This window comes from Caretta caretta, chromosome 5 (genome assembly GCF_965140235.1).
Source record: "Caretta caretta isolate rCarCar2 chromosome 5, rCarCar1.hap1, whole genome shotgun sequence".
NCBI classification, from domain to species: domain Eukaryota; kingdom Metazoa; phylum Chordata; order Testudines; family Cheloniidae; genus Caretta; species Caretta caretta.
In genome coordinates, this window is record NC_134210.1 from 26,693,469 (window position 1) to 26,720,472 (window position 27,004).

Consider the following 27,004-nt stretch of genomic DNA (forward strand, 5'->3'; position numbering starts at 1 on the left):
TACTTGACACTGTAGACGTCCACATATACTGTTCATCTACGATAATCCTTTGGTTCTTGTCGGTATTGTTTGTATTAGACTAACATATTTTCCACTCTGCCTTTCAAGTCTCAAACAAAAATGTTGAATAGCATTGAACCCCGGGCTAATACCTGCCTGGACCCAATTTAATTTTTTCACAACTTGAAAAGGAACTATTAATAATCACTCTCTTTGTTTTTTCTGCCAATCTTGTTGCATTTCTCCAGTTTTCTCGGAAATTTTATATAGCTCAGTGGTTCCGTGACACAACTATGGAGACAGAGAAAGCAATGAAATCTCAGAAGGATGAGGATTCATCTGAAGGAACTCACCATGCAAAAGAAGTTGAGACAACAGGACAAATCATGCACAGAGCGGAAGGTCGCAAAAAATTTCTTCGCAGTATCATTAAAACTGCACCCTCTCAGTTCAGTACATTGAAGTAAGTTTCAGTAATTGTGGATTTAGTTTGTTACCTGCTCATTTGACTTATAAGCATTTTTCTTTGTTTTTTAATAAATATCAAGTATTGTGTTAATTTTGTTGCAGGATGAATTCTGATACTGTGGACTATGAAGATGCTTGCTTGATTGTTCGCTACTTGGCCTCTATGAGGCCGTTTGCCCAGAGCTTCGATATTTATTTGACACAGGTAAACTGTGCCAGAAGTCTTAATGCTGTGAAATACAGTTGGTTTCCTGGTTCCAAACACTTATGGGGTAGTGTGCAATGTCTGTTCATTGTTGAGCACAGGTATTTAATAGGTCATGATAACACCACATGTTTTCATGTTATGTATTGATAGCATATGTGCTTATTTTTCTTTTTTCCTGCATGTATTGTACATATACCATACTGTACATACATTGTTTTATTTGTGCATATGTAGAGATCCATCAACTAGATGGGCACAATAAAAAGATAACTACAAAATGTTGAAACCTTTTCACAGATTTTATCTATCTAAAATGCATGCCTGATTGGCAACATGACCTCATAAAACATGTCTTCATAGATCATTCATATAACTGTATAAATTTTAAATTGGACCATGCAAACTAGCTCAATCATTTGCCTGCAATGAATGGTGCTGTCATGCTGATGGTCATGGTTTGACCAAGTGACCTTAATGTTCCTTCTTTCTGGCTGGGAAAAGAGCACTAACATGTAGACATGGTGATACATTTGAGCTCCAGGTAATGCTTTGGGTCACATTACTTTCTTTGATCCACTTAATAGAGCTATCTCAAAGTTGGGGTGCACAAATCCTGTTTGGAGGATAATAAAGTGACGTGGATAGGAAAAACAGAGCTAAAATAAATGGATGGACCCTATTTATCAACATTTGGGTTATAACTTAACATAGTGAGGGAGAATCCAGGCTCCAATGTCAGTGCAGGAAAGTCATCACTCACATGTATCCCCTCACTTTCTAAAAGTTTGTTCGATTTTTGGTAGTTGATTTTTTCTCATTTTAGTTTGACTTTTGCATGTTATTCCATTGTATTTTTGCTTGCATTGAACACTGCTTGCTACTTTCCAAAAGCGTTTAAAATGTCACTTCTGTTTTCTTATTAGATTCTCCGTGTGCTTGGTGAAAATGCGATTGCTGTTCGAACAAAAGCCATGAAGTGTTTGTCTGAGGTTGTTGCTGTAGACCCCAGCATTCTCGCCAGGGTAAAAAAAGGAAACTATCTGTAATGTACATACATTCTTCTATTCACATTTAAAAGAAATTCTGTTTTTCCATACTTTGCATTCGTGTTTCCCTTTATATTTTTAGTTGGATATGCAACGAGGTGTTCATGGACGGTTAATGGATAACTCCACTAGTGTACGAGAAGCAGCTGTGGAGTTGCTTGGTCGGTTTGTGCTCTGTCGACCTCAGCTTGCTGAGCAGTATTATGACATGCTCATTGAGCGAATACTGGTATGGTCACTTTTGAAATCACTTTGATGTTTGTAAACACATTTTTAACTGGGTTTATATGCTTAATTATATTGAATAGCATCCCAGTTCCTAGAGTAAATTAACTTGTATAGATTTTTTGGGGAATCAAAACTAAAAATTCTGCCCACCAGACTAACCTTGTGAATTGAAACAGTTGATTTTGATGAGGAACTAGTGGGTTAGAAGCTAAACCTATACATTTTTCTGTTTTAATTTTTGGCATTGTAAAAACATTTTCAGATGCCAAAGAGCAATTATTTTGTATATGTGTTTATGATATTCAGATAGATCACATGAACATGTTAAATTAACAGTGAGAAAGCATTAGTATTTTGCATGTCAAGTTATTTATTTTGATTTAAACATGCATGTGGAAGGCTTTAGGAACATGTATATATCAAACACTTGTAAATACATATAGAAATATTCAGTGTGACCCTGTGTCATTGTTTAAAGAACTTGTAGCATATTAAATCTAAAAGCCTAAACTTCTCATTCCTATGTTTCCATCTCCGTAGATTAAGCCTGAGAAAGTAGATAAGCTAGGATCTATCTTTTCTATGTCTGTCAAACCAAGAGTGGTGTAAAAGGTTAAGTTCTAGAGCCAATAATCTGACAGTGAGAGAGCTCTGCTCTCAGAACATTGCGGGTACTGATCTGAACTATAGGGATAAAACAGGAGAAGAGAGAACTCTAAGACATATAAGACCCAAATATTAAAGGTGATTGTTGTTGGTATCACTATAGTGCCTAGGAGTCCTAGTTATGGACCATGATCCCATTGTGCCAAGCACTGTATAAACAATGAACAGAAAAAATAATCTTTGCCCCCAAAGACATGCAATCTAAGTACAAGGAAAGAGACAATAGATGGATACAGACAGACTGATGGGGAAGTACAAGGAAACGAGACAGAATTGGTCAGCATGATAGGCAGTGGTCTTAACACACCAGCAGCCTAACCACTGCAAGTTTTTTGTGTTAAATGCACGTAAACATGAATTTGTTGGAAGCTAGTGCAGTCTCTGGAATTCAAGTGCAATATGCTACCTATGAAAAACACCATTATGTTACACTGCAATAGCTGAAGTTTTGAATGATCTTCAGGTATAATCCAATTTATGGTAGACCATATTGCAGAAAATCAATCTCAAGGTCACAAAAAGACAGGTTACACTGGCAGTGTCCGCAGTTGGACAAAAAATAGTTGCCATCTTCTGAATGAGTGCAGATTTGGAGGGAGGGAAAGTACTTTGCTCTTTGGGTATTAAGAAGAATGGAAGAATCCACTAAGATTCTCCAAATTGCAAACCTGAGTAACAAAAGATGGGAAAACTCCCTCAGTTAGAGTCAGATATATTTCTGCCATTTATTTCTAATCAATAATATCTTTATCGTATCTGAGAGTTTCAGCAAGCTAGAGCACAAGCTGATTTCTCTTTTAAACATTGGGAAAGTTGCAGTTTGAATCTGATAACATAGAGATTTAGAACTTGGAGTGATCTACATTTAGAAGCCCTCACCATCTCACTATCACCATTAGATTGCCTCATGTACATATTGAATATGAGGGTTAACAAAAAAGAGAGCCTGCTGTAGCCCACTTGGGACAGAAGAGTACAAACCTGATCATTTAAAATATGAAACTGTCAAGTGAGGATTTAGTTATTGGTATCATTTGTTGTTATAATTTAAGGCATTAAACATGTGTTACAATGTATCCAGACAATAATCAAAAATGTAATTTACAGTGAAATAGCCCAGTGGCCTACTAGTTTTACTCTTAAACACAAGCCTATCACAACACATGGTATACCTCATCAAGTGCACTAAATGCCGCAATAACAACTATGTGAGTGAAACCAGACAATCACTGTGCTATTGAATGAACTCTCACAGGAAAATGATAAAATACAAAAACACCCTATTACCTGTGGGTGAACACTTTTCACAAAGTGATCACTCTCTGTCTGACTTGTCAGTCCTCAACCTCAAAGGAAACCTGCACAACGCTTTCAAAAGATGAGCCTGGGAGTTTAACTTCATAACTCTGCTAGATCTTAAAAATCATGGACTGAACAGACTCACTGGATTTATGGTTTATTACAACAATCTGTAACCCACTAACCCCCCATTCTGTCCTATGACTGCAGAGGTGTTAACTGGCCACCACTACCTTAAATAGTCTCTTAGAATATGTGCTAACTACTTATACTAAAACAATCTGTTCCATGTTGCATTTAGCTGTGACACTTGAAGTACCTTTCCCAGACCTGAAGAAAGAGCTCTGTGTTGCTCAAAAGCTTCTCTCATTCACCAAAAGAAGTTGGTCCAGTAAAAGATATTACCTCACCCATTTTGTCTCTCTCATGCAGAATATCTGCATTTTAATGGTCAGTTTGTTGCTTCCCAAGCCAGTCTCCTGGAAAGGAAGGAAGTGTAATCTCTGTCCAGTTAATATGCAGAGTTATCAGGCTCTGATAGATTTTAGACCAATCCTTAATACCAGAACAAATGCAGAGCTCTTGAGGGAGAGAATGTAGAATGGGGCAACAATGCAGTATTCACAGGACTTGACTTCCAGGACCTACAGGACCTCTGGAATGAAGTAGTGTTACCAAACAGTAATGCTGTCTTTCATATAGGTGCATTTAGAATTTCTTAATTATTATTTTAACATGTTTTGCAAGTCAGGCTTGATAACTTTTAATTGATATTAATGCACACAATACTTAAATTCATTCTCACTTCTGATTTTTTTTTTCAAGAGTATTTTGCTTTCTCCCATCAGGATACTGGTATCAGTGTCAGAAAGAGAGTTATAAAGATTCTTAGGGATATCTGCATTGAACAGCCAACATTTCCCAAAATTACAGAGATGTGCGTGAAAATGATTCGCAGAGTCAATGATGAAGAGGGCATTAAGGTAGGGTAGAATATTTCTTTTAAGTTTTTAATTACGGTTTATTTTAGTTTTCTTTTATCTTGAGAAATAAATAAATAGATTTTTCCTTAGAACCATTTCAGAGTTTCTTTAGTATATGTATAATTTTTATTTGTTTTTAACTTTTTAAAATAAATGTCTTTTTTTTAAAATTCACAATGATATTGATAGGTTCCTGTCAGACGTGTTGTTTACTCCATTTTTGTTTAAAAAATAAGGGAGCTCAGAAATAAAATAAAAATATTTAGATTTATTTCTTCTTTTCCACTTGCAAATATAAATTATCTCCACTCTGTATCTATCTGATTACTGACATAAATAAATCCTCCCAATTTGGAAGGGGTTGCAAGTGCTTTGGAGGATAGGATTAAAATTCAAAATTATCTGAAGAAATTGTCTGAAGTAAACAGAATGAAATTCAATAAGGACAAATGCAAATTACTCCACTTAGGAAAGAACAGTTAATTGCACAAAAAATGGGAAATGACTCCCTAGGAAGGAGTACTGCGGAAAAGGATCTGGGGTCTATAGTGGATCACAAGCTAAATATAAGTCAAGAGTGTAACACTGTTGCAAAAAAAAAAAAAAAAAAAAGAACATAATTCTGAGATGCACTAGTAGGAGTGTTGTAGGCAAGACATGAGAAGTAATTCTTCCACCCTATTCTGCGCTGATAAGACCTCAGCTGAAGTATTGTGTCCAGTTCTGGGCACCATATTTCAAGAAGGATGTGGACAAATTGGAGAAAGTCCAGATGAGAGCAACAAAACTTATTAAAAGTCTAGAAAACATGACCTATGCCTATGAGGAAAAAGTGAAAAAATTGGGTTTGTTTAGTCTGGAGAAGAGAAGACTGAAGGGGGGACCTGATAACAGTTTTCAAGGACATACAAGTTTGTTACAAGAAAGAGGGTGAAAAATCGTTAACCTCTGAGGATAGGACAAGAAGCAATGGGCTTAAATTGCAGCAAGGAAGGTTTAGGTTAGACATTAGAAAAAACTTCCTAACTGTCAGGGTAGTTAAGCACTCAAACAAATTGTAGGAAGGTTGTGAAATCTCCATCACTGGAGGCTTTTAAGAACAGGCTAGACAAACAGCTGTCAGGAATGGTCTAGTTATTATGTAGTCCTGCCCTGAGTTCAGGGGACTGGACTAGATGACCTTTTGAGGTCCTTTCCAGTTCTACACTTCTATGATTGCATTTAAAAAACCCAGAAAAACCTACATTAAAGGCACTTTATTTAGGTTGCAAAGTCAAGCACTGAAAAGTTATGAAATGCTAGATTTACATGTGCCTATGTTACCTTAATTCTGTCCTTTCTGTATACTGAATGAAGTAGGGGTCCTATGGAAAAAAAAGTGTGATTATGTAATTAAAGAGTGGGAATGAATAGCTGGATCTATGTTCTGCGATGGCAGGGGAGTCTGGCCTGGCTTTCTCCTCCTTCTCCACCTCCCAAAAGTTGCGGATGATCCTGCCACATGTGGTGCCCCAATGAGCTGCTGGGGCCATAACTGGAGTTGGGGGAACCTAGCTTTGCTTTCCCTTTTCTCCCTTCCCAGGCCCCCAACTTAGAGTTGGAGGGATTCCTACCTAACAGGGTACCCAAAGAGGCATGGGCCACTTGGGGACATGTGCTGGGTCCAAGGTAGGAACCTAGCCTAGCTCTCTTCTCCTCCCACCCTATTACAGCTGCTTTGTGGCAGTGGCAGCCTGGTCATAGAATGTTTCCGTGTTCAGTTATTATTTTGGCATGCTGCCCAAATTTTCCTGAGGCTTGCAAGGCACAGGTGAGAGAGGATGATTTTTAACAGTTTATATCTTAGCAAAAGCTGAATGGAATTTCACAGGACAAAGAAAAGGCATTTCTTTAGTCTGAAGTGCTTGCCCAATGCCATGTATCAGTGGCCTACTGCAAATAGTGGAGGTATGAGAGTTTTCAGTTTAAAGAATGAGTCCTTTATAAAGGACGGTATTAAGCAACTTAAACACAGAGGTTGTGACCAGCTCCTCTTATTATATAGACACTGGATAGTAAGAATTTCACCAGCATATTCAGACAGGAATCGTCAATCAAACTTTAGCTGAAGAATCCAGTTCTCTTCTTTTCTATACAGAAGTTAACAGTTCTGTTTGGCTGAGTGAAGCTTTCACTGTATCTAGTGATATATATCTGATGATGATGAATCACCAGGAAACTGCAGTAATGGTCTGCTGAAACTTGTAACAGTTCTTCCCAGTCTGACAAAATCTCTCAGTAAAATGCTGAAAATGGCATTTTCCACAAATGTTGTTGTAGTGTAGATTTTCTGCAGCATGGATTTCCATTGGTCATTAATAATTATCCAGATGTCCTTCCAGGCAATGGTGACCTCAGATACAGCTTGGAGGCCCCAGGTGACTCAGGCCTGGTCTGGGAATCCAACTTCTAAGATAGAGATACAGGTCTTGCTCAGGTAACCTTCTCTTTCTAGAAGGCCTCACTTAGCTCCAGTAATTCTGTGTAAAATGACACACCATCAATAAGTCTATACTCTTATGTGGGAAATAAAATGGAAACCTTTATGTCAAGATAAAGTTATGTATCTCTGACTATATATTTTTCCCTCTAGAAACTGGTGAATGAGACATTCCAGAAACTCTGGTTTACTCCAACTCCCCACAATGACAAAGAAGCAATGACCAGGAAAATACTAAACATCACTGATGTGGTATGCCTTACAAATTTGAACTAAGAGTCACATGCGGGATTTGATTAGGTGTTTTTTAACATGTCTTGAAATAATTTTTATTGTTGAGCCTTCTTATAATATATAAAAATAAACAAGTAATTAAATCACCAGACAGTTTTATAAATCTCATATGTACTCCTCTTTTGCTGTATCCCTTAAGATGTGATGGGTTTATTCATCTGACAGTTGGGAAGAAACAAGAGTATCTTGTAGGAAACTTTTAATATAAATACTCATCAGCCTATTGGTGATGATAAATGGTACTACATTCTGTTCTGGTGCTGTAAAATTATAATTATACCAAATGGTCTCCTATTACATACAATAGAATTCCCTAATAGAGCTATGTGTAGCCATCAGTGCTGCCTGGAGGCCACTAAAGAAATTTTACTTCATTTGAAGAAAGTATCCCATATGTGATACATAAAATCCATATGAAAGGTTAATTTCAGTAGGTCAATAAGAAATGCAGGGCCAGAATGCATTTGGCATAAGCGCATACATTCTTTTGAATGCCAATTTGGTTGTACCCAATTTATATCAGCAACAAATTGAACCCAGATTCTTAGAATCTTTACATGTGTCAAAAGAAAAGTTTGTATGTATAACCAAAATAATCATTGAATCAACAAGAGGTGATGCTATTTTAGACTTGGTTTTGGTAAGTACTGAGGATGTTATAGACAAGCTGGTTGTAGAAAATAAACTTGGATTGAGTGATTACAAGTCAGTGCAGTTTAAATTAAATGGAAAGATAATTAAAAACAGGTCAGTAACTAAGGTTTCTTGTATCAAAAGGGCGGGTTTTTGAGAAATTAATGGAGCTAGTTAGTGAAGACAAACTGGATTGAAGAGTTTAGGGACATAAATGTGGAGTAGACTTGGAATTTCTTCGAGTCAAATATGCAAAAAAAATCTGGAATTGGCATCCCAAGTAAAGGGAAAAAACTTGGCAGACCTAACTGGATGAATAATCACCTCAAAAAAGATATTAGGTGTAAGCAAAGAACCTACAAGGAATGGAAGAAAACATTGATTAGCAAAGAAACGTATGTCTCAGAAATCAGAAAGTATAGGGATAAAGTGAGAATTGCCAAAAGTCAAACTGAGTTAGACCTTGCAAAGGAAATTAAAACAAATAGTAAGTGGTTCCTTAGCCATATGAATAAAAAGAGAACAAGAAAAGAAGTGTGTCCATTATTCAGCATGGATGGGGTAAAGATTAAAGATAGTCTAGGTACAGCCCAAAAACTAAATGAATACTTTGTTTCAGTCTTCAGTAAGAATGATCATATAAAACACAGGGACAAAGACAAGATGACTAATGGGAACGAGCATATAAAAATGGAAATGATCACATCTAGGGTGGAAGCAAAACTTAAAGAGCTTAATGTGTTTAAATTGGGAGGACCAGATAATCTCCATCCCAGAATACTGAAAGAACTGGGACATGAAATTGCAAGTCAAGAAGCAAAGATTTTTTTAAAAATCCATCAGACAGGAGAATAGGAAACATAGTACCTGTTTAAGTAAGAGGAACTAGTGATCCAGGTAACTGCAGACTTGTTAGTCTGACCTTAATATTATGCAAGGCTTCAGAACAAATTTTGAAGGAAAGAACAATTAAAGACATGCAGGTTAATGGGTTAAAATGCAATATGGGTTTATCAAAGGAAAATCTTGCTAGACTAACCTTATAACCTTTCTTGGATGAAATAACTGATTTTTTTTTTTTTAGACAAGGGAAATGCATTAGATTTAATCTGTTCGGACTTCAGTAAAGTATTTGATACTGTACCAGATGTGAAATTATTAGAAATAGAAAAGATGGGGATCAGTGCATGAATTGTAAGGTGGGTAAGGAACTGGCTAACAGAGAGATGATAATGGGTTGTGCTGAAGGGAGAACAATCAGGCTGGAGAGAGGTAATTCACCAAGTTCCTCAAGGATCTATTTTGAGACCAATCTTATTTAATGTTTTTATTAGTGATCTTGGAAAAAAAAAAAGTGGGAGTGTGCTAATGAGACTTGCTGATGACACAGAGTTGGGAGGCATTGCCATTCTGGACAAGGAATGTAATATTATTCAGGAAGAACTGGATGAACTAGAGTAATAAAAATGGAATGGCGTATAATAGTACGAAGTACAAGGTCATGCACTTATAGCAGGAATTTCTTCTTCGAGTTCTTGCTCTTGTCGATTCCATTCTAGGTGTGCGCACACCCACATGCCCGATTGTCGGAGATTTGCCTTAGCAGTATCCGTAGGGTTGGCTGCAGCGCCCTCTGGAGTGTCACACTCATGCATCAATATATCAGCTGCCATGGCCCTACACCCTCTCAGTTCCTTCTTACCTCCCATGCTGGTTGGTTGGAGTGCCTCTCTCCGTTGCCTCACAAGTGATCATCGGTTTCCTTCTTCACTTCATGTATTAGAGGTGTAAATAGTTTTGTTTACTGTAGTTAGTAAGTAGTTGTTCAGCAGTATAGTTAGTAAGTTAGGGGATTTTTCCCCAAGCAGGGCATGCCTCAGTCTCCAGGTTTTAAGCCCTGTGCTGACTGTAATAGGCCTGTTAGTGACCCCCATGGCAGCTGTCTGAAGTGCTTTGGGGAATCTCATGTAAAAGAAAGGTGTTGTATCTTTAAGAACGTTCATCCCAGGATACAAAAAGTGCGTGACATCCATTTGAGAGCCCTTCTTATGGAGGCTGCTCTCAGCTCAGCCTCTGAGCCATCCCAGCTGGACTCGATTCCCAGTACTTCGCCTCAGTGTGTTGTGCACCCCTGACACTGGGCTCTACCTGACACCATTCCCCTTTGCCGGTGCCCAAGAAGAAGTCAAAATAGCAGGACCCGCACTGAGCAAGGACCAACGGGCATCGGGTAAAGGACCCTGTTCGGAGCGACCTCTCACCCACCCCAGAGACACAAGGGGATACATATCCCAATGGATCCACCACCAATTCCAGGAAGCGGTTGGGGACCCAGAGTCATTGCTGAGTTAGCATCTTCCCAGCCCCTCCCGGTGCCCAGAGAGCAAAGGACGCTCCCAGAGCAGCCAGCACCACCTGCTGCAATGGACCCAGAGGGCAAGCCAGCCATGAAAGCCCCCCAGAAGGCGAGTGAACACCACCAGTCTCTGGAGCCAAGGCAGAACTCTTAGTCATCACACCCCTGGTCTCCGCATCAGCCCAGGTCACCAATTCACTGGCACTGTGCTCCTGGTCTCAGCCCTCTTGTCGAGACTTGCCCAGAGGGAGGCGCCGGTCATTGTCGTCCGCTTGCTGACCCTCTCCACGACGTCAGCCGCCAACACCTAGACCACGGGAATGTTCCCCAACACGGTGCCACTCCCTGTACTCCACCTATTCAAGGAACCGTTTACCCATGGCAATGGTTAGCCACCAGACTCAGTTGTCGACAGCCCTGCCATAGTCATCAGAGGAGGATTCCTCCAGCACTGAGTGGGAGTTCAGCCTCTTGCCAAGACAACACATTGCGACTGGGCTCCTGAGGCTGTGTCCACCTCCATGATGTCATCCTGGCAGTAGGGCCAGTAGCCAGTGCAATGGCTTTATTGGAATGCCTGGGGCATGCCAGTTATGCTGATGCCCCCTTCTCAGCAATCGTTGGTTGCTGCTTCAGACAAGCATCAGACGGCACCGGGCTTGGTGTGTGAAGTGCAATCGGACGTGGGGGTGGAAGGGCAGGTGCCCACTCCGAAAGCCCTTTTCCCCCATGGGGGATGATGCCCTGAGCCCTCCCCTGGTGGTCCAGTCATTCTCATCCTCTCCAGATGAGGCTCTGGCAGGGCCCTTTTGTGCTAACCCACTGGATGATTTTAAGGAGTACCAAGTCCTGCTCCTAAGGGTGGCCATGAACTTAGGACGACAGGTGGAAGAGATAGCGGAGCAATCAGACACCTTGGGTAATGTTGTCACCGCCCTTCTTCCTCCCATTCACCCGCAGAACCTGGCCCAGCAAAAAAACACAGGGGCCAGAAGTGGGCTTTTTGCGGATGCGCTTGAGAGCGATGTCCCAGTCACATCCCCGGATCCACCTCATCCTTTCCTCAACCATCTTCATCCCTACCATTCGACCTAGTTGCTGGTTACCTCAGACTGCTGGGTGCTAGAAATTGTATCTCTGGCCTACACCCTGCAATTCTCATCCACCCCAACCCCCTCATACTCCTCTTCCCGTTCCTCTTCAGGGACCCTTCTCACAAGCAACTCCTCATTCAGGAGGTTGACAACCTCCTGCAGCTGGGAGCAGTGGAGGAGGTCCCTTGGGAAATGAGGGGGGAAAGGATTCTGCTCCTGCTATTTCCTAATCCTGAAGGCAAAGGGGGCCTAAGACCCATTCTGGACCTGTGGTGACTAAACAAATATCTCAAGAAGTTGATGTTCCGCATGGTTTCTTTGATCTCCATTATCCCCTCCCTGGATCCGGGAGACTGGTATGCCGCTCGCGACTTGAAAGACACTTATTTTCTTATTTCCATCTTCCGAGGACACAGATGGTTCCTCCGTTTTATGGTGGGCCAGCGTCACTTCCAATTCATGGTGCTACCCTTTGGCCTCTCCTCGGCCCCGTGGGTATTTACAAAATGCATGGCCCAGGTAGCTGCTTACCTGAGATGTCGGGGAGTCCAGGTCTATCCTTATCTCGATGATTGGCTCATCAAGAGCAGGTCACGGGATCAGGTGCAGAGCAGTTTTGATCTGGTGTGTGCCACCTGTGGGCCTGTGAGTAAACAAAAAGAAATTGACCCTCATACCAGTGCAACAAACAGAGTTTATAAGGGCAGTCCTCGACTCCATGCTGGCCAGTCTTCCTTCCAGAGGCTTGTTTGTAAGCTATGTCAGATGTGATCTCCGTGTAAGGGATGACCCACTCACTACTGCCCATACTTGCCGAAGGTTGTTAGGCCACATGGCAGCCTGTACTTACGTCGTCTGGCATAACTGGCTCCATCTCCAGTCGCTGCAGGCGCGGCTGGCATTGGTCTACATCCCCAACAGGCACGACCTAGACCTGGTAGTCAAGGTGCCGGACCACATCCGGTCATCATTGTCATAGTGGTTGGACCCCAGATCGGTGTTGGAGGGAGTTCCCTTCACGTCCCCATCGCTGACCCTGGTTTTCCTGGGGAGCTCACACAAGGCCGCTGGTTGCGGGTCGACCCCTCCCTCCACATAAATGTCAGGGAGCTCAGAGCGGTTCACTTCATATGTCAGGCTTTTTGGTCCCACTTGAAGGGCAAGTGGTTCAAGTCCTGATGGACAACACCACCACAAAGTTCTATATCAACCAGCAGGGTGGAGCCTGGTTGTCAGCCCTTTGCCAGGAAGTTCTCTGGCTCTGGGACTTCTGAGTGCAGCATGCCATTCATCTTGTGACAGCGCACCTCCCCAGGACCAGGAACGTATTAGCAGATCGCCTCAGCAGAACCTTCTAGTCTCGCCACGAATGGTTGCTCCACCCCAAGATGGTCAGCGTGATCTTCTGAAAGTGGGATCTCTCCAAGTGGACTTGTTTGCGACTCATCAGAACAGGAAATGCCACATGCTCTGCTCATTTCGGGGGATCCTTGTCAGTGCCTTCTTACTCCCATGGTCGGGGGCTCTAATGATCCACATTGATCCACAAAGTCCTCATGAAGATCAAGCAGGACAGGGTGAAAGTGATCCTCATAGCCCTGGTTTGGTCTCGCCAACACTGGTTCGGCATGCTGCTGGACCTGACGGTGACGGCCCCACTGCAGCTGCCTCTTTGGCCGGATCTCCTATCCCAAAACCATGGCAGTCTCCTACACCCGAGTCTAGCAGTGCTGGGCCTGACAGCTTGGTTGCTGAATGGTTGAATGCCGAAGAGCAGGAGTGCTTGGCCCATGTCCAGCAGGTCCTACTGGGGAGTAAAAAGCCTTCCACCAGAGCAGACTACCTGGCTGAGGTGCTGGGCCTTGACCCAAGGGGTTAGGCTTGAACAGACCTCGCTGCAGTCGATAACGAACTACCTTCTGCATCTCAAGCACCAGGGCTTTTCCCTTTCATCGATTAAGATCCACTTGGCCGCCATATGAGCCTTTCACCCCTATTCCAGGGCAGGTCAGTCTTCACTTATGACATGACGGTCCAGTACTTGAAAGGTCTGGAGCAACTCTATCCCCATGTCCAAGACCCCATCCCTCTGTGGGACCTGAATCTAGTGCTCATGATAGCTCCCTTCGAGCAGTTGGCTTCCTGTTCCCTTCTTCTGGTCTCCTGGGGGGGTGTCATTCCTGTTGGTGATAACATCTTCACAAAGGGTCTCTGAGATTAGGGCACTTACCTTGGAGCCTCCCTATAAGGTGTTTTTCAAGGACAGGGTCCAGCTGCAGCCACACCCAGTTTTCCTGCCCAATGTGGTTTCACAATTTCACATGAACCAGGGCATATTCTTGCCAGTCTTCTTCCGAAAGCCTCGTAAGTATGAAGAGGAGCATAGGTTGCACTCCCTGGATCTCAGGAGAGCACTAGCCTTCTACGTTGTAAGGACCAAACCATTCTGTAAGTCGATGAAACGATTCGTCGTGGTAGCAGATAGGATGAAAGGTCATCCAGTGTCCACCAATAGAATTTCATCATGGATCACTGCCTTCATCCGGTTTTGCTGTGATCAGGCAAAAGTGCCTCCACCGGCAATTGTAACCACCCACTCAACTAGGGCGCAAGCCTCAGTGGTGGCCTTCCTGGCCCATGTGCCAATTCCAGATATCTGCAGGACCGCCGTCTGGTCATCCATTCACACATTCACATCTCACTACATGCTTACCCAGGAAGCCTGAGATAACACAGGCTTTGATAGAGCAGTATTGCAAGTCGCATGACTCTGAACTCCAAGCCCACGTCCTGGGATATTGCTTGTGAGTCACCTAGAATGAAATTGACATGAGCAAGCACTTGAAGAAGAAAAAACTGTTACCTACCTTTCATAACTGTTGTTCTTCAAGATGTGTTGCTCATGTCCATTCCATTACCTGCCCTCCTACCCCTGTGTTGGAGTTGCCAGGAAGAAGGTATTTAGAGGGCATAGGGCCAGCGGTGCCTAATAGACCAAGGCATGAGTGTGTCACTCCAGAGGGTGCCACAGCTGACACTATGGATACTGCTAAGGCAAAAATCTCTGACAACTGTGCAGGTCAGGTGGGCATGCACACACCTAGAATGGAATGGACACGAGCGACACATCTCAAAGAACAACAGTTACAAAAGGTAGATAACCGTTTTTTCTGCTAAAACCTGGGGCTCATCAATTGGAAATAATAGAGGAGAAAGACCTAGGTGTATTAGTCAGTCATAGGATGACTGAGTCACTAATGTGATGCATTCATGAAAAAAATCAAGTGCAATCCTAGGATTTTATCAGATGAGGTATTAGCAATTAGAGATAATACTCCTGGGGGAATTCTGCTCCACTGCGCATGCACAGAATTCATGTCCCCCGCAGATTTCTTTGCTTTCCCGCAGAAAAATGACTTCCTGACAGGGAGGCAAAGGGAAGCTGAAAGAGCAGTTACACACCACTCCCTAGCAGTGCAGGTACATCGTTTCAGGCACCCAGAGCAGCCAGCGGAGTGGTAAATCACTGTTGGACTGGGAATATCCCAGCCAGTGGCTCCTACCCTGAGCGGGATCAGCTGGTAGTCCCGGCTGGGCTGGAGGCAGGAGAAGACGGGACTTCCTCTTCCCCTGCAAGGAGTGGCTGGGGCTGTATCAGACTCATCACCAGAAACCTCCCTCAGCTGCAGGAAGCTCAGCATCCTCCCCTACTTCCTGCCCCCATCTCTCCTCAGCTTCAGGGGACAGGGGTCACTGTTTGAAGAGCTGCTCCTCCATCCTCCCAACCCCTGTGCATCTGGACCTTCCATACCCAGACATTCCTGCCAAGCCTCACCCCATACACCCAGAACTCCCCTTGCACTCAATACCCAAATTTCAACCCCTGAACCCAGACCCTCTGCCTCCAGAACCCCACCCCTGCATCCCAGACTACCTCCCACTGAGCTCCCTGCACTCAAACCCCCACACCACCGTGAGCCCCCACATCCAGACACCCACATCACTGACTCACAACCTGCTGCACCCAGACCCCCACCCCACCAAGCCTCACTCTCTCAGCACCCAGACTCCCCCGCTGATACTCCCACTCCCAGATCCCTCCACTGAGCCCCAACCACCTTCACCTGGAAGTCCTTGCAGAGTCCCATTGCCCCTGCACCTGGAATCCCCCCAACAAGCCTCTGTGCATCCAGATCCCCCAACACCTAGCCCCCATACTGAGCTTCCTGCACCCAGATTGTCCTACATAGAACCTTCGCACCCCGCACCAAGCCCCTTCACATTTGGATCCTGCATGGTTGAGCCTGCCTGCCCCACACCTGCCCCAGGGTGTTTCTGGGGCAGGCCCAGGCCTTGTGCTATGTCAGGGTCAGGTGCCCCTTCACCGCTGAGTCTGTGTCTCAGGGGTGGGGATGGGGTGATGCAGGATGATCTCCCACCTTTGTGCAGCCAGTGGCCTATGCTCCCCACTGCCATGCGGGAGCCTCTACATTTATTTATTGACAAATAAAACATGCACAATTTTGCAGAATTTTTAAATTTTTGGCACAGAATTTTTAATTTTTTGACACAGAATGCCCTCAGGAGTAAGATAAGAAGGTGTTAATGTCATTGTACAAGGCAATGGTAAGATCTCACCTGGAATACTGTGTACAGTTCTGGTCACCCATATTCAAGAATGATGAATAAAAACTAGAATAGGTGCAGAGAAGTGCCAGTAGGAGGAGCATGGGAAAGGAGAGACATTCTTATGAGAGGAGACTAAAAGAGTTTTTGGGTCATTTAGTCTAGCAAAATGAAAGCAGAAAATGAATAAGATTGCTCCCTATCAGTACATCAGGAGGATAAACATCACGGAGGGAGAAGAGCTATTTAAGCTAAAGGTCAATATTTTCATAAGAACAAATGGATGTAAACTGGCTATAAATAAATTTAGTCTGCAAATTAAAATATGTCTAATCATGAAAGGAGTGAGGTTCTGAAACAGTTTTCCAAAAGGAGTAGTGGTGGCAGACAACCTAGCTAGTTTTAAGATGGAGCTTGATCAGTTTATGAATGGGAGTGTATGATAGGGTTGCGTGCAATAGCACAGGATTGACTCAGTGATGCAGGACATTACATCTAGTCCGATGTCCTTATGTAAAATTTATTGTTTTAAAGGATACATGTTTTAAAATCATGATCAATTAAAATAAATGTATTTGTTTATCTCACTATTAACACCATAAAACTGGTTAATCTACTTTTTAGTATTTATTCTAAACAGTAGTTTATGCATTAGTTTGATCTTAGACAATAAAAAGAGACTAATCGGTTACATTTTCTTTAGTCTAGTCAATTTTACCTTCAGGTTCTCATGAGTTAACACAGTCCTGGAATGATGGCAAATCCTATAGGGCTTCTTTAAAAAATGCATTTTCGGGCAGTTGAAATATGTCATATATTTTATTAGCTGTTAAGCTTTGCAAAAACTAAATTTTCACTAAAATTAAAATTTAGGTCAAATTTGATCTCACAGTAACCCTACAACTGAAGTAAAAACTTCAGACTTACTTAATGTAGGTTGTGGTAGCATTTAAAACGTGGAAAAAAAAAATCAAATACAGACAACATAGTTCCTGTTGCTGCTGTCTTACAATTTAAAATAATTTTCGTAAAGGAAAAATACTTATCATAGTTTAAATTTAAACCTGTGTTGAAACACTTCAATTACATTTTCCTTCAGATTTCTTTTTTATAAATCTATTCCAAATATTCTTTCTTAGGTTGCAGCTTGTAGAGATACAGGATATGACTGGTTTGAACAACTTCTTCAAAATGTAAGTAATAGTTTTGAAAGACTCATTTTACAAATGTCAAAAGACTCTTAGCATGTTTCATGGAACCTAGGGCTAAAATGTAACTCCACGAACTTCTAGAATAGTCCTTTACACTGTTATCCTAATTGTAAAATCTAACATTTTCTTGACTTTTTTGTTACAACCTTTTGACTTTAACAGTTGTATTCTTCCTTTGCCACTGCTTTTGTACCTAAAACTAGTTCTTCTTTGAGTAATGGTCCCTATTGTATTCCACTGAGGGTTTACACATCCATGCCATGTGTCCAAAGCTGGAGAATTTAAAAGTAGTACTTTCCGTTGGGGTCCACACATACGTCCTTGTCTCGCCTCACCTCTTGGTTTTGTCCAAGGTGATAAAGGGCCAAGTGGATCAACCATATCTCCGGTTCCTTCTCACTTCTGCATGGTCTAAGTCAGAGCTACTAGTGTCCTCTCGTGTATGATGCACATTAAAATGTTTAGAATAGTATACAGTTAGCAAACGCTACAAGAAAAACTGTTTTTACTGTTTTAACGTAGTTTTAACTTGTAGTAATAGTTTTGGTAGAACTGAGACTTAGGTGGAATCTGTTTACTATTACCCCTCACCCAAGTACCCACACATGGGCACTGGACTGTGCCAAAGACACCAGGATTTAAAATCTGTGCTTCCTGCCCAGTAATATCCTGTCCATTAATGTAATATTTGCCAGTCTTTCCCAAGCCTTACCCAAGAAGGCCGGGCTTTCCACATTAAGAAGTAGCTCGTGGAAGTCGCCATGAGGCCTCAGGCAGACCCAGACAGGGGGAACCCCACCCTCCCAACATCAGCTTGAGACAGCCAGGAGTGCGCCTCCAGCTATGAAGTTTGAGTCCAGCTCCGGTGGTACCGCCACTAGGGACCCCGTGCTGGGGCCTAGTCAGGAAGTACGGAAGCGTGCACATAAGCATGGCAGTAAGTCTTCCTCCAAACCAAAGAATGATGATGCACCTTCTACGAATTCCAGCTACTGGAGGCAGTGTTCTCCAACACGCACAAGCATGACAAAAAACCTCACAAACTGGCAGATCCACCAGTATGGCATACCAAGCCGCACACACCGTCAACGTCAGCCTCCCTTAAGACCAGAGATTCATCAGTTTCAGGAAAGTCCTCCACTCGGGCACTGGTTCTGGCTATGGAATGAGTATCATTAACACCAGGGAGATTGGAGAAAGCACCAGAGACACATGAACTGTTTACTGTAGTGGCCTTTCACTACCATCCACATCTAGGGATGCCAGATCTCCTACTCAGGACATACCACGGTCAAGACATTTCAACGCATCTTCCTATGGTTTACATGCTTCCACCGGCTCCAGTGGTACTGCCATTGGGACTGGCTTCCTCAGAGGATTCGGATGGAGCACGAGGGCTGCCAATTCCCTAACACTACTCTGAGTATCCCAAAAGACCACTGGCATCATGGCATTACCCTCCTCCACAACAGCAGAGGAGCCAATGATTTCCCACACCATGGGGACCTCTGCAACACCCACAGGATCTGTCCTGCTGGCCCTGTTAGGGAACCTGGCCCCATACCCACCTATAGAACCCACCCATGTCATGAGGGAGGCTTCACCTCTTTCCCCCTCTATGGCACCCTCGAGCAGATGTTTTGAACTGGGTATGGAGGAAGAACTGTTCAGTCTGTTTCGATTGGTACTGCTGGAGCAAGAGCATTTTTCATTGTCCTGTCCAGATGCTGGTTTTATTTATTATATTTACTCAATATTGACGTTAATCTGACTAGTTCTTGAGGTCATCTTTTTTTGCCCATTTTCAAGACAGTGGCTGGGATTTTTCAAAGTAGTCTAAGCAGGTTAGTAGCCCAGCCCCCATTTAATTTCAGTGGAATTTGGGTGCCTAACTTCTTATGGCCCTTTGAAAATCCCAGCCTGTAACTACTCCCTTTATTTCTTTCCCAGTTCTCTGGTTGGTTCTTGTATTTGTTGGGAGTGATAGCTAGTGACTGCATTTCTTCTGTTATTACGTGGGGTCTTACTGCAGTATACATGGATCATCTGAAATCCCCAGAGAGCTGGCTGGTCACATCATTTTGCATTCTTCTCTATATTTTCATCCGCATTAAAAGATACCTTCATATGCATTAAAACCAAGACTTTCAAAAATGGGTGCCTAAAATTAATCTCCAAATCCATATTTTGGTGCCTAAACAATTGACCTGATTTTCGAAAGTTCTGCGCATCTCTCAGCTTCAGTGACACTAATGGGAGCTGAATATTTGACACTTTTCAAAATCAGGCCAGTTGTTTAGGTGTTGAAATATAAACTTGGAGCCCAAAGTTAGACTGCCCATTTTTTTCAAATCTTGGTCTTGATACTTTCATAATATTACTTTTTCCATACAGAAAACATCTCTGTAGCAACGTCAACAGTTATGTGATTATGAATGCAAGTGGAGGTGGTTAGTGTAATCACTAATGGGAAAAGGGGGCCATGAGACAGTGTCTCATTGTTAAAATTTAAGGAAGTGTTGTTTATTCCTTCTCATAACACAAGAAGTAGGGGTCACCAAATGAAATTAATAGGCAGCAGGTTTAAAACAAACAAAAGGAAGTATTTCTTCACACAACGCATAGTCAATCTGTGGAACTCTTTGCCAGAGGATGTTGTGAAGGCCAAGACTATAACAGGGCTCAAAAAAGAACTAGATAAATTCATGGAGGATGGTCTATCAGTGGCTATTAGCCAGGATGGGCAGTGATGGTGTCCCTAGCCTCTATTTGCTGGAAGCTGGGAATGGGTGACAGGGGATGGATCACTTGATGATCACCTGTTCTGTTCATTTCCTCTGGGGCACCTGGCATTGGCCACTGTCGGGAGACAGGATACTGGTCTAGATGGACTTTTGGTCTGACCTTTGTTATGTTCTTATGCTACTAAGAGGGGCAAGGAGAAACAAATCAAAACAGATGATAATATTGCACCAGAACAGCACCTCTTACAAGTCACAGATAAGGCACGTGGACAACAGAGAGCCAGTTCAGGCATCAGGAAGTGAATAGTGAGTAATAGGGAGTGAGAAAAGACAAAGACAATGGAACATGACTCTGTTAACATTTTGAACATAGTATCTACCTCACTGACAAGACAATTCTACTTGTTAAACTTTGCGAATGAGCTATACTTACTGCCCTATCGCTTAATTCTTTTAATTGTAGTGCTTTGTTCCTAGATATCCCCCATTCAAATGTAATATTTATTTTGTTAAATAGTTTAATTTTTTGCCTCCACAAAGTGCTTTTCAGGGCTTCTTAGGAAGAACTTGGATAACTTTATATGTATCATGAAATCCTTCTTCATCTATGATTGTTACAAATGTGACATACATTTAAGTGCAAATTATTGGGACGATTCAGTGTATTGCAGTTTATATTAAATCTTAATCATCTCCTGTCTTTCTGTCTGCAATAGCTTTTGAAGTCAGAAGAAGATGCCTCGTATAAACCTGTGAAGAAAGCCTGTACTCAGCTTGTTGATAATCTGGTTGAGCACATTCTTAAATATGAGGAATCTCTAGCAGGTAATATAATTACTTAAAATCCAATAGTGTTAATGTATTTTTTGTTATTAAATATATTAAATCATACACTAATGTTTGTAAAAATCTATAGTTCCGTTTAAAAAAGGACAGTAGTGGATAAGACAAGGACTGTCTCAAGACATCTAAATTAAAGCTTCCTTTGTTATGATTAAATTGACTTTTAACTGCCATTATAATAAATCTTCCTCTTGTCCCTTGAAAAGGATGCTGCTTGAAAACATTTTTTGTTCCTTCATTAAAGTTGTTCTGGTGCTATTATATTCTGGTTCTATCACACTTGGTGAAATATAGAATGTTGTTATAAGGCATAACAAGAGCATGGCAGGCATGGATACATTCAAATTAGAAATAAAGCAGAATTTTTTAATAGCAAGGAGGATTAGCTGATTGAACAAACTATCAAGGGAAAAGATGGCTTCTCCAACTCCTGATGTCTTCAGATCAAGACTGGATGCCTTTCTGGAAGATATATTTTAGTGAAACACAATTTATTAGGCTCATTATAGGAATAATTGGGAGAAATTTAATTACCTGTGATATACCAGAGGTTAGACTAGATGATCTAAAGGTACCTTCTGGTCTTAAATCCTGAATCTGTGATGTGCAGGACAGTATAAATTACCACAGGTTATTTTTTCATCCACACATGGTTGTGGTAATACATCCTTTTTTAGCATCTTTTTACCAAGCAGAATACCTGATAAGTCAAAAATTTTAAGAAATGTCTTTGCTCTTGTGTCCATTTAGAGCTCCTAAATCTTTGAGTAGATAACTCCCATTTGGGATAAATGGTAACTTTGAGTTTCACATTTTGTGTGAAAGAGAGGTTAAGTAAGTTTTGAATGCATTTCTATTTGATATATATTGTAGATATACACTTTAAATACTAGGCTTTATCTTTAAAAGTCTTTTAAATTTTTATAAGTTTCGTTTCTTATATTTTTTCATGAAGGGTATAGTTTGTGACAAAATTACCTAATATGTATATTCAAGTCCAACTGCCAGCTTTTGATAAAACTTGAAATAGTAGGAAGCTTTGCTTTGTTAGAGTAATAGAGAATGTTTGGGTTATTTACAGGCTAGCTGTAGGTGTTGCTGCACATAGTTCATTTAGGTTGTTTTATCTCATTAAGTAATAGCCTGGTCTATTGGGTTGAGTCAGTTCCTGTTGGGTTCTGTTCCCAGCTTCGACTTGCTGTGTGAGCTTGGACATACTCTCCCTGTGCTTCCATTTCCCTTTATCTAAAGTGGGGATTTTAATGTTACTTAATCTCTCTGAGAGTTGAATAATATTACTGAAGGTTTTTGACTATATAAAGTGCTATATCTGTGATTAGTAATAGTACTATTATTCCTAGACAGGAAACTTGTTTAAATTGGATGTAAGGTTGTAAATACATATCAATAGCTTAAAGGGATGGGGGAAATCAGTAGTAGAACTTTATAGTTCTTAAAAGCATTTACTCACAAACATTGAAAATATGGAAATACAGCAACTTTAACTCTGCCTCTGTGTCCCACAACCCTGTCCACATAAGACAGGTACATCTTTAAACCCACAGCTGGTTGATATGTTAATTCAGTGAATGCTTTGGTTTGCCTATAGCCCCTTTCAGCTTGCAGACATTGAAAACTATATCCACTGTGGTTTACACAGCAAAGTATGCATAGCATAATCACAAAAGATATATAGGGCCAGATTCTCATTGCATTGAGACCCCTGTACACTATTCTGGAAGTTTACACTACTTTGGTTACTTTAAGGGCCACTTACACTGCCAAAGCAATATGAAAGAGCCTTAATGGAAACCAGAATCAGGCATATGGAGTAAGATTTCCACAGCTGTAAGAAGCCAGATAGAAAAGGGCTGAAAGGTTTGCATAATTCTAAATGTTGTATGAGGGAATTATTATGATTATGAAGGGATGGGAGGCAGATGCTTTGTATTTATACAAATTTAATAATACAATAATCGCATTGTACATTACAAACAGTAATTTTGTGTAACAACCTATTAATTAGGTATGTTTTATTATCTATACTTAACAGATTCGAAAATATAGGGGCAGAGAGATTAAACTGTTTGCTCAAGGTCACGTAGTATGTGTCAAAGTTTAGATTAGAACGCAAGTCATATGAATCAAAAAAAAATTTCCAGTTGTCCTGCCACCCACCCACCTTCCCCCTTCTTTTCCTATAGAAAAAATTTTGATGTTGCTGTCTTGGTGCGGAAAGGTAAACCTCACAAGTAGACTGTAGGACACAGTGTTTGCAAAGTGCTTTGAGAGCCTTGAATGAAAGTTTTTATGTACAGCTCCACAAGACAGAACTCAGGGGAGAAATCAAATCAGTATCTTAGATGTCTGTATACTAATTCGAGAAGTATGGGGAATAAGCAGGAAGAGCTCGAAATGCTAGTAAATAAACACAACTATGACATAGTTGGCATCACAGAGACTTGGTGGGAAAATACGCATGACTGGAATATTGGTATAGAATGGTACAGCTTGCTCAGGAAGGATAGGCGGGGGGGGAAAGGGAGGAGGTGTTGCCTTATATATTAAAAATGTATACACTTGGACTGAGGTTGAGATGGAAACAGGAGACAGACTTGTTGAAAGTCTCTAGGTAACAATAAATGGGGTAAAAAACAAGAGAGATGTCATGATGGGGTCTACTGCAGACCACCTAACCACGAAGAAGAGGAGGATGAGGCTTTTTTTAAACAATTAACAAAATCATCCAACACACAGGACTTGGTGGTGATGGGGGACTTCAACTATTCAAACATCTGTTGGGAAAATAACACTGGAGGGCACAGGTCATCCAGCAAGTTCTTGGAATGTATTGGAGACAATTCTTTATTTCAGAAGATGGGGAAAGCTACTAGGGGATAGGCTGTTCTAGCTTTGATTTTGACAAATAGGGAGGAACTGGTTGAGAATTTGAAAGTGGAAGGCAGCTTGGGTGAAAGTGATCATGAAATGGTAAGAGTTCATGATTCAAAGAAATGGTAGGAGGGAGAACAGCAAAATAAAGAAAATGGATTTAAAGAAGGTAGACTTTAGCAGACTCAGGGAGTTGGTAGGTAAGATCCCAGGAGAAGCAAGTCTAAGGGGAAAAACAATTTAAGACAATTGGTAGTTTTTCAGAGAGATATTATTAAGGGCACAAGAGCATACTATCCCACTGCGTAGGAAAGATAGGAAGTACGGCAAGAGACCACCCTGGCTTAACCAAGAGATCTTCAATGATCTAAATATCAAAAATGAGTCTTACAAAAAGTGGAAACTAGGTCAAATTACAAAAGATGAATATAAACAAATAACACAAGTATGTAGGGAAAAAATTTGAAAGGCCAAGGCACAAAACGATATCAAACTAGCTAGAGACCTAAAGGGTAACAAGAAAACATTCTACAAATACATTAAAAGCAAGAGGAAGACCAAGGACAGGGTAGTCCTGTCAGTCAGTGGGGGGCAGCGAACATGTGGAAATGGCAGAGGTGCTTAGTGACTTATTTGTTTCGGTTTTCACCAAGAAGGTTGATGGTGATCGGACGTCTAACATAGTAAATACCAGTGAAAATGAGGTAGGATCAGAGGCTAAAATAGGGAAAGAACAAGTTAAAAATTACTTAGACAAGTTAGATGTCTTCAAGTCACCAGGGCCTGATGAAATGCATCCTAGAATACTCAAGAGCTGACAGAGGAGATATCTGAGCCATTAGCAATTATCTTTGAAAAGTCATGGAAGATGGGAGAGATTTCAAAAGACTGGAAAAGGGCAAATATAATGCCAATCTAAAAAAGGGAAATAAGGACAACCCGGGGAATTATAGACCCGTCAGCTTAACTTCTGTACCCGGAAAGATAATGGAACAAATAATTAAGCAATCAGTATGCAAACATCTAGAAGATAATAAGGTGATAAGTAACAGTCAGCATGAATTTGTCAAGAACAAATCATGTCAAACCAACCTGATAGCTTTCTTTGGTAGGGTAACAAGCCTTGTGTATAGGGGGGAAGTGGTAGACATTGTATAGCTTGACTTTAGTAAAGCTTTTGATACTGTCTCGCATGACCTTCTCATAAACAAACTAGGGAAATGCAAGCTAGATGGAGCTACTATAAGGTGGGTACCTTGTGGAAGGGCATAACAAGTGGGGTCCCGCAGGGATCAGTTCTGGGTCCAGTTCTGTTCAATATCTTCATCGGTGATTTAGATAATGGCATAGAGAGAACACTTATAAAGTTTGCGGACGATACCAAGCTGGGAGGGGTTGCAAGTGCTTTGGAAGATAGGATTCTAATTCAAAATGATCTGGACAAGCTGAAGAAATGGTCTGAAGTAAATAGGATGAAATTCAACAAGGACAAATGCTAAGTACTCCACTTAGGTAGGAACAATCAGTTGCACGCATACAAAATGGGAAATGACTGCCTCGGAAGGAGTACTGCAGAAAGGGATCTGGGGATCATAGCGGACCACAAACTAAATATGAGTCAACAGTGTAACATTGTTGCAAAAACAAAATTATTCTGGGATGTATTAGCAAGAGTGTTGTAAGCAAGACACGAGAAGTAATTCTTCAACTCTACTCAGTACTGATTAGGCCTCAACTGGAGTATTGTGTCCAGTTCTGGGTGCCACATTTCAGGAAAGATGTGGAAAAACTGGAGAAAGTCCGGAGAAGAGCAACAAAAATCATTAAAGGTCTAGAAAATGTGACCTACGAGGGTAGATTGAAAAAATTGGGTTTGTTTAGTCTGGAATAGAGAAGACTGAGCGGAGACATAACAGTTTCAAGTACATAAAAGGTTGTTACAAGGAGGAAGGAAAAAATTGTTCTTAACCTCTGAGGATAGGACAAAAAGCAATGGGCTTAAATTGCAGCAAGGGAGGTTTAGGTTGGACATTAGGAAAAGCTTCCTAACTGTCAGGGTGGTTAAGCACTGGAATAAATTGCCTAGAGAGGTTGTGGAATTTCCATCATTCGAGGTTGTGGAATCTCCATCATTTTTAAGAGCAGGTTAGACAAACACCTGTCAGGGCTGGTCTAGATAATACTTATACCATGAGTGCAGGGAACTGGACTCGATGACCTCTTGAGCTCCTTTCCAATCCTATGATTCTGTAAGATGGCTGAACTGGGAGTAGTTCCTGCTTTTCTCCCTTCTGATTAATCCACATTCTCCAAGACTTGACAGACTGAACTGCTTCAACATAGTTAGAAGCAAAGCAGCTACTTGTATAGTGCAAAGGGATTACAAAGTACAGAAATTAGAAAGTTTACAAGGGATCTCACAATCTACAAAGTTCAAATCCAGTAGCAAAAACCTCCAAAATTAATCATCAGCTTTCCCAAAAATGCTCAAAGGCACACTCATGTTCACTAGCTAATCTCATTAACCAAGCTACATTTTGTGGAACCTTCTCAGTGACCAAAAAACAAAACAAATTATTTCATATTAGGAAAGTTTTTGTTATGAATCCTAGTTTTGTTTGCATTATTCTGTTTTACATTCATTACAGAATCATTGGCTGAGCCTGTGGTCTGGAAAAATAAGTGGTTTAAAAATTAATGAAAACTTCAAAGGAGTTTACTTATTATTTTGCATATTTTCTTGATAATGTGCTTACATTTTTGTCTGCTAATCCAAGTTTTCTTATCTAATGAGGAATTTATATGCCATTTTTTCAAAGATACATTATCAGTGAAAGTGATTTTTATATGTTGTGTTTATTTACTATCCAGTTTTGTTATTGAAAGAACAGTCCTTGAATTGAATATATTTAATGTATTTTCTAATTTTTGCAG

At 41.3% G+C, this 27,004-nt stretch overlaps 1 protein-coding gene across 4 annotated transcripts in view; it reads left to right on the plus strand.

The window, feature by feature from the left end:
• Positions 1-27,004, plus strand: part of NIPBL (NIPBL cohesin loading factor) — a 295,876-nt gene that overhangs the window by 244,528 nt on the left and 24,344 nt on the right. For all 4 annotated transcript variants that reach the window (XM_048849291.2, XM_048849294.2, XM_048849300.2 and 1 more), the window contains 8 exons: positions 249-463; positions 571-673; positions 1,600-1,698; positions 1,805-1,951; positions 4,764-4,898; positions 7,531-7,629; positions 17,520-17,573; positions 21,052-21,160. In XM_048849291.2, coding sequence (XP_048705248.2) covers positions 249-463; positions 571-673; positions 1,600-1,698; positions 1,805-1,951; positions 4,764-4,898; positions 7,531-7,629; positions 17,520-17,573; positions 21,052-21,160 — 961 coding nt within the window. The remainder of the gene's footprint in view (positions 1-248; positions 464-570; positions 674-1,599; positions 1,699-1,804; positions 1,952-4,763; positions 4,899-7,530; positions 7,630-17,519; positions 17,574-21,051; positions 21,161-27,004) is intronic.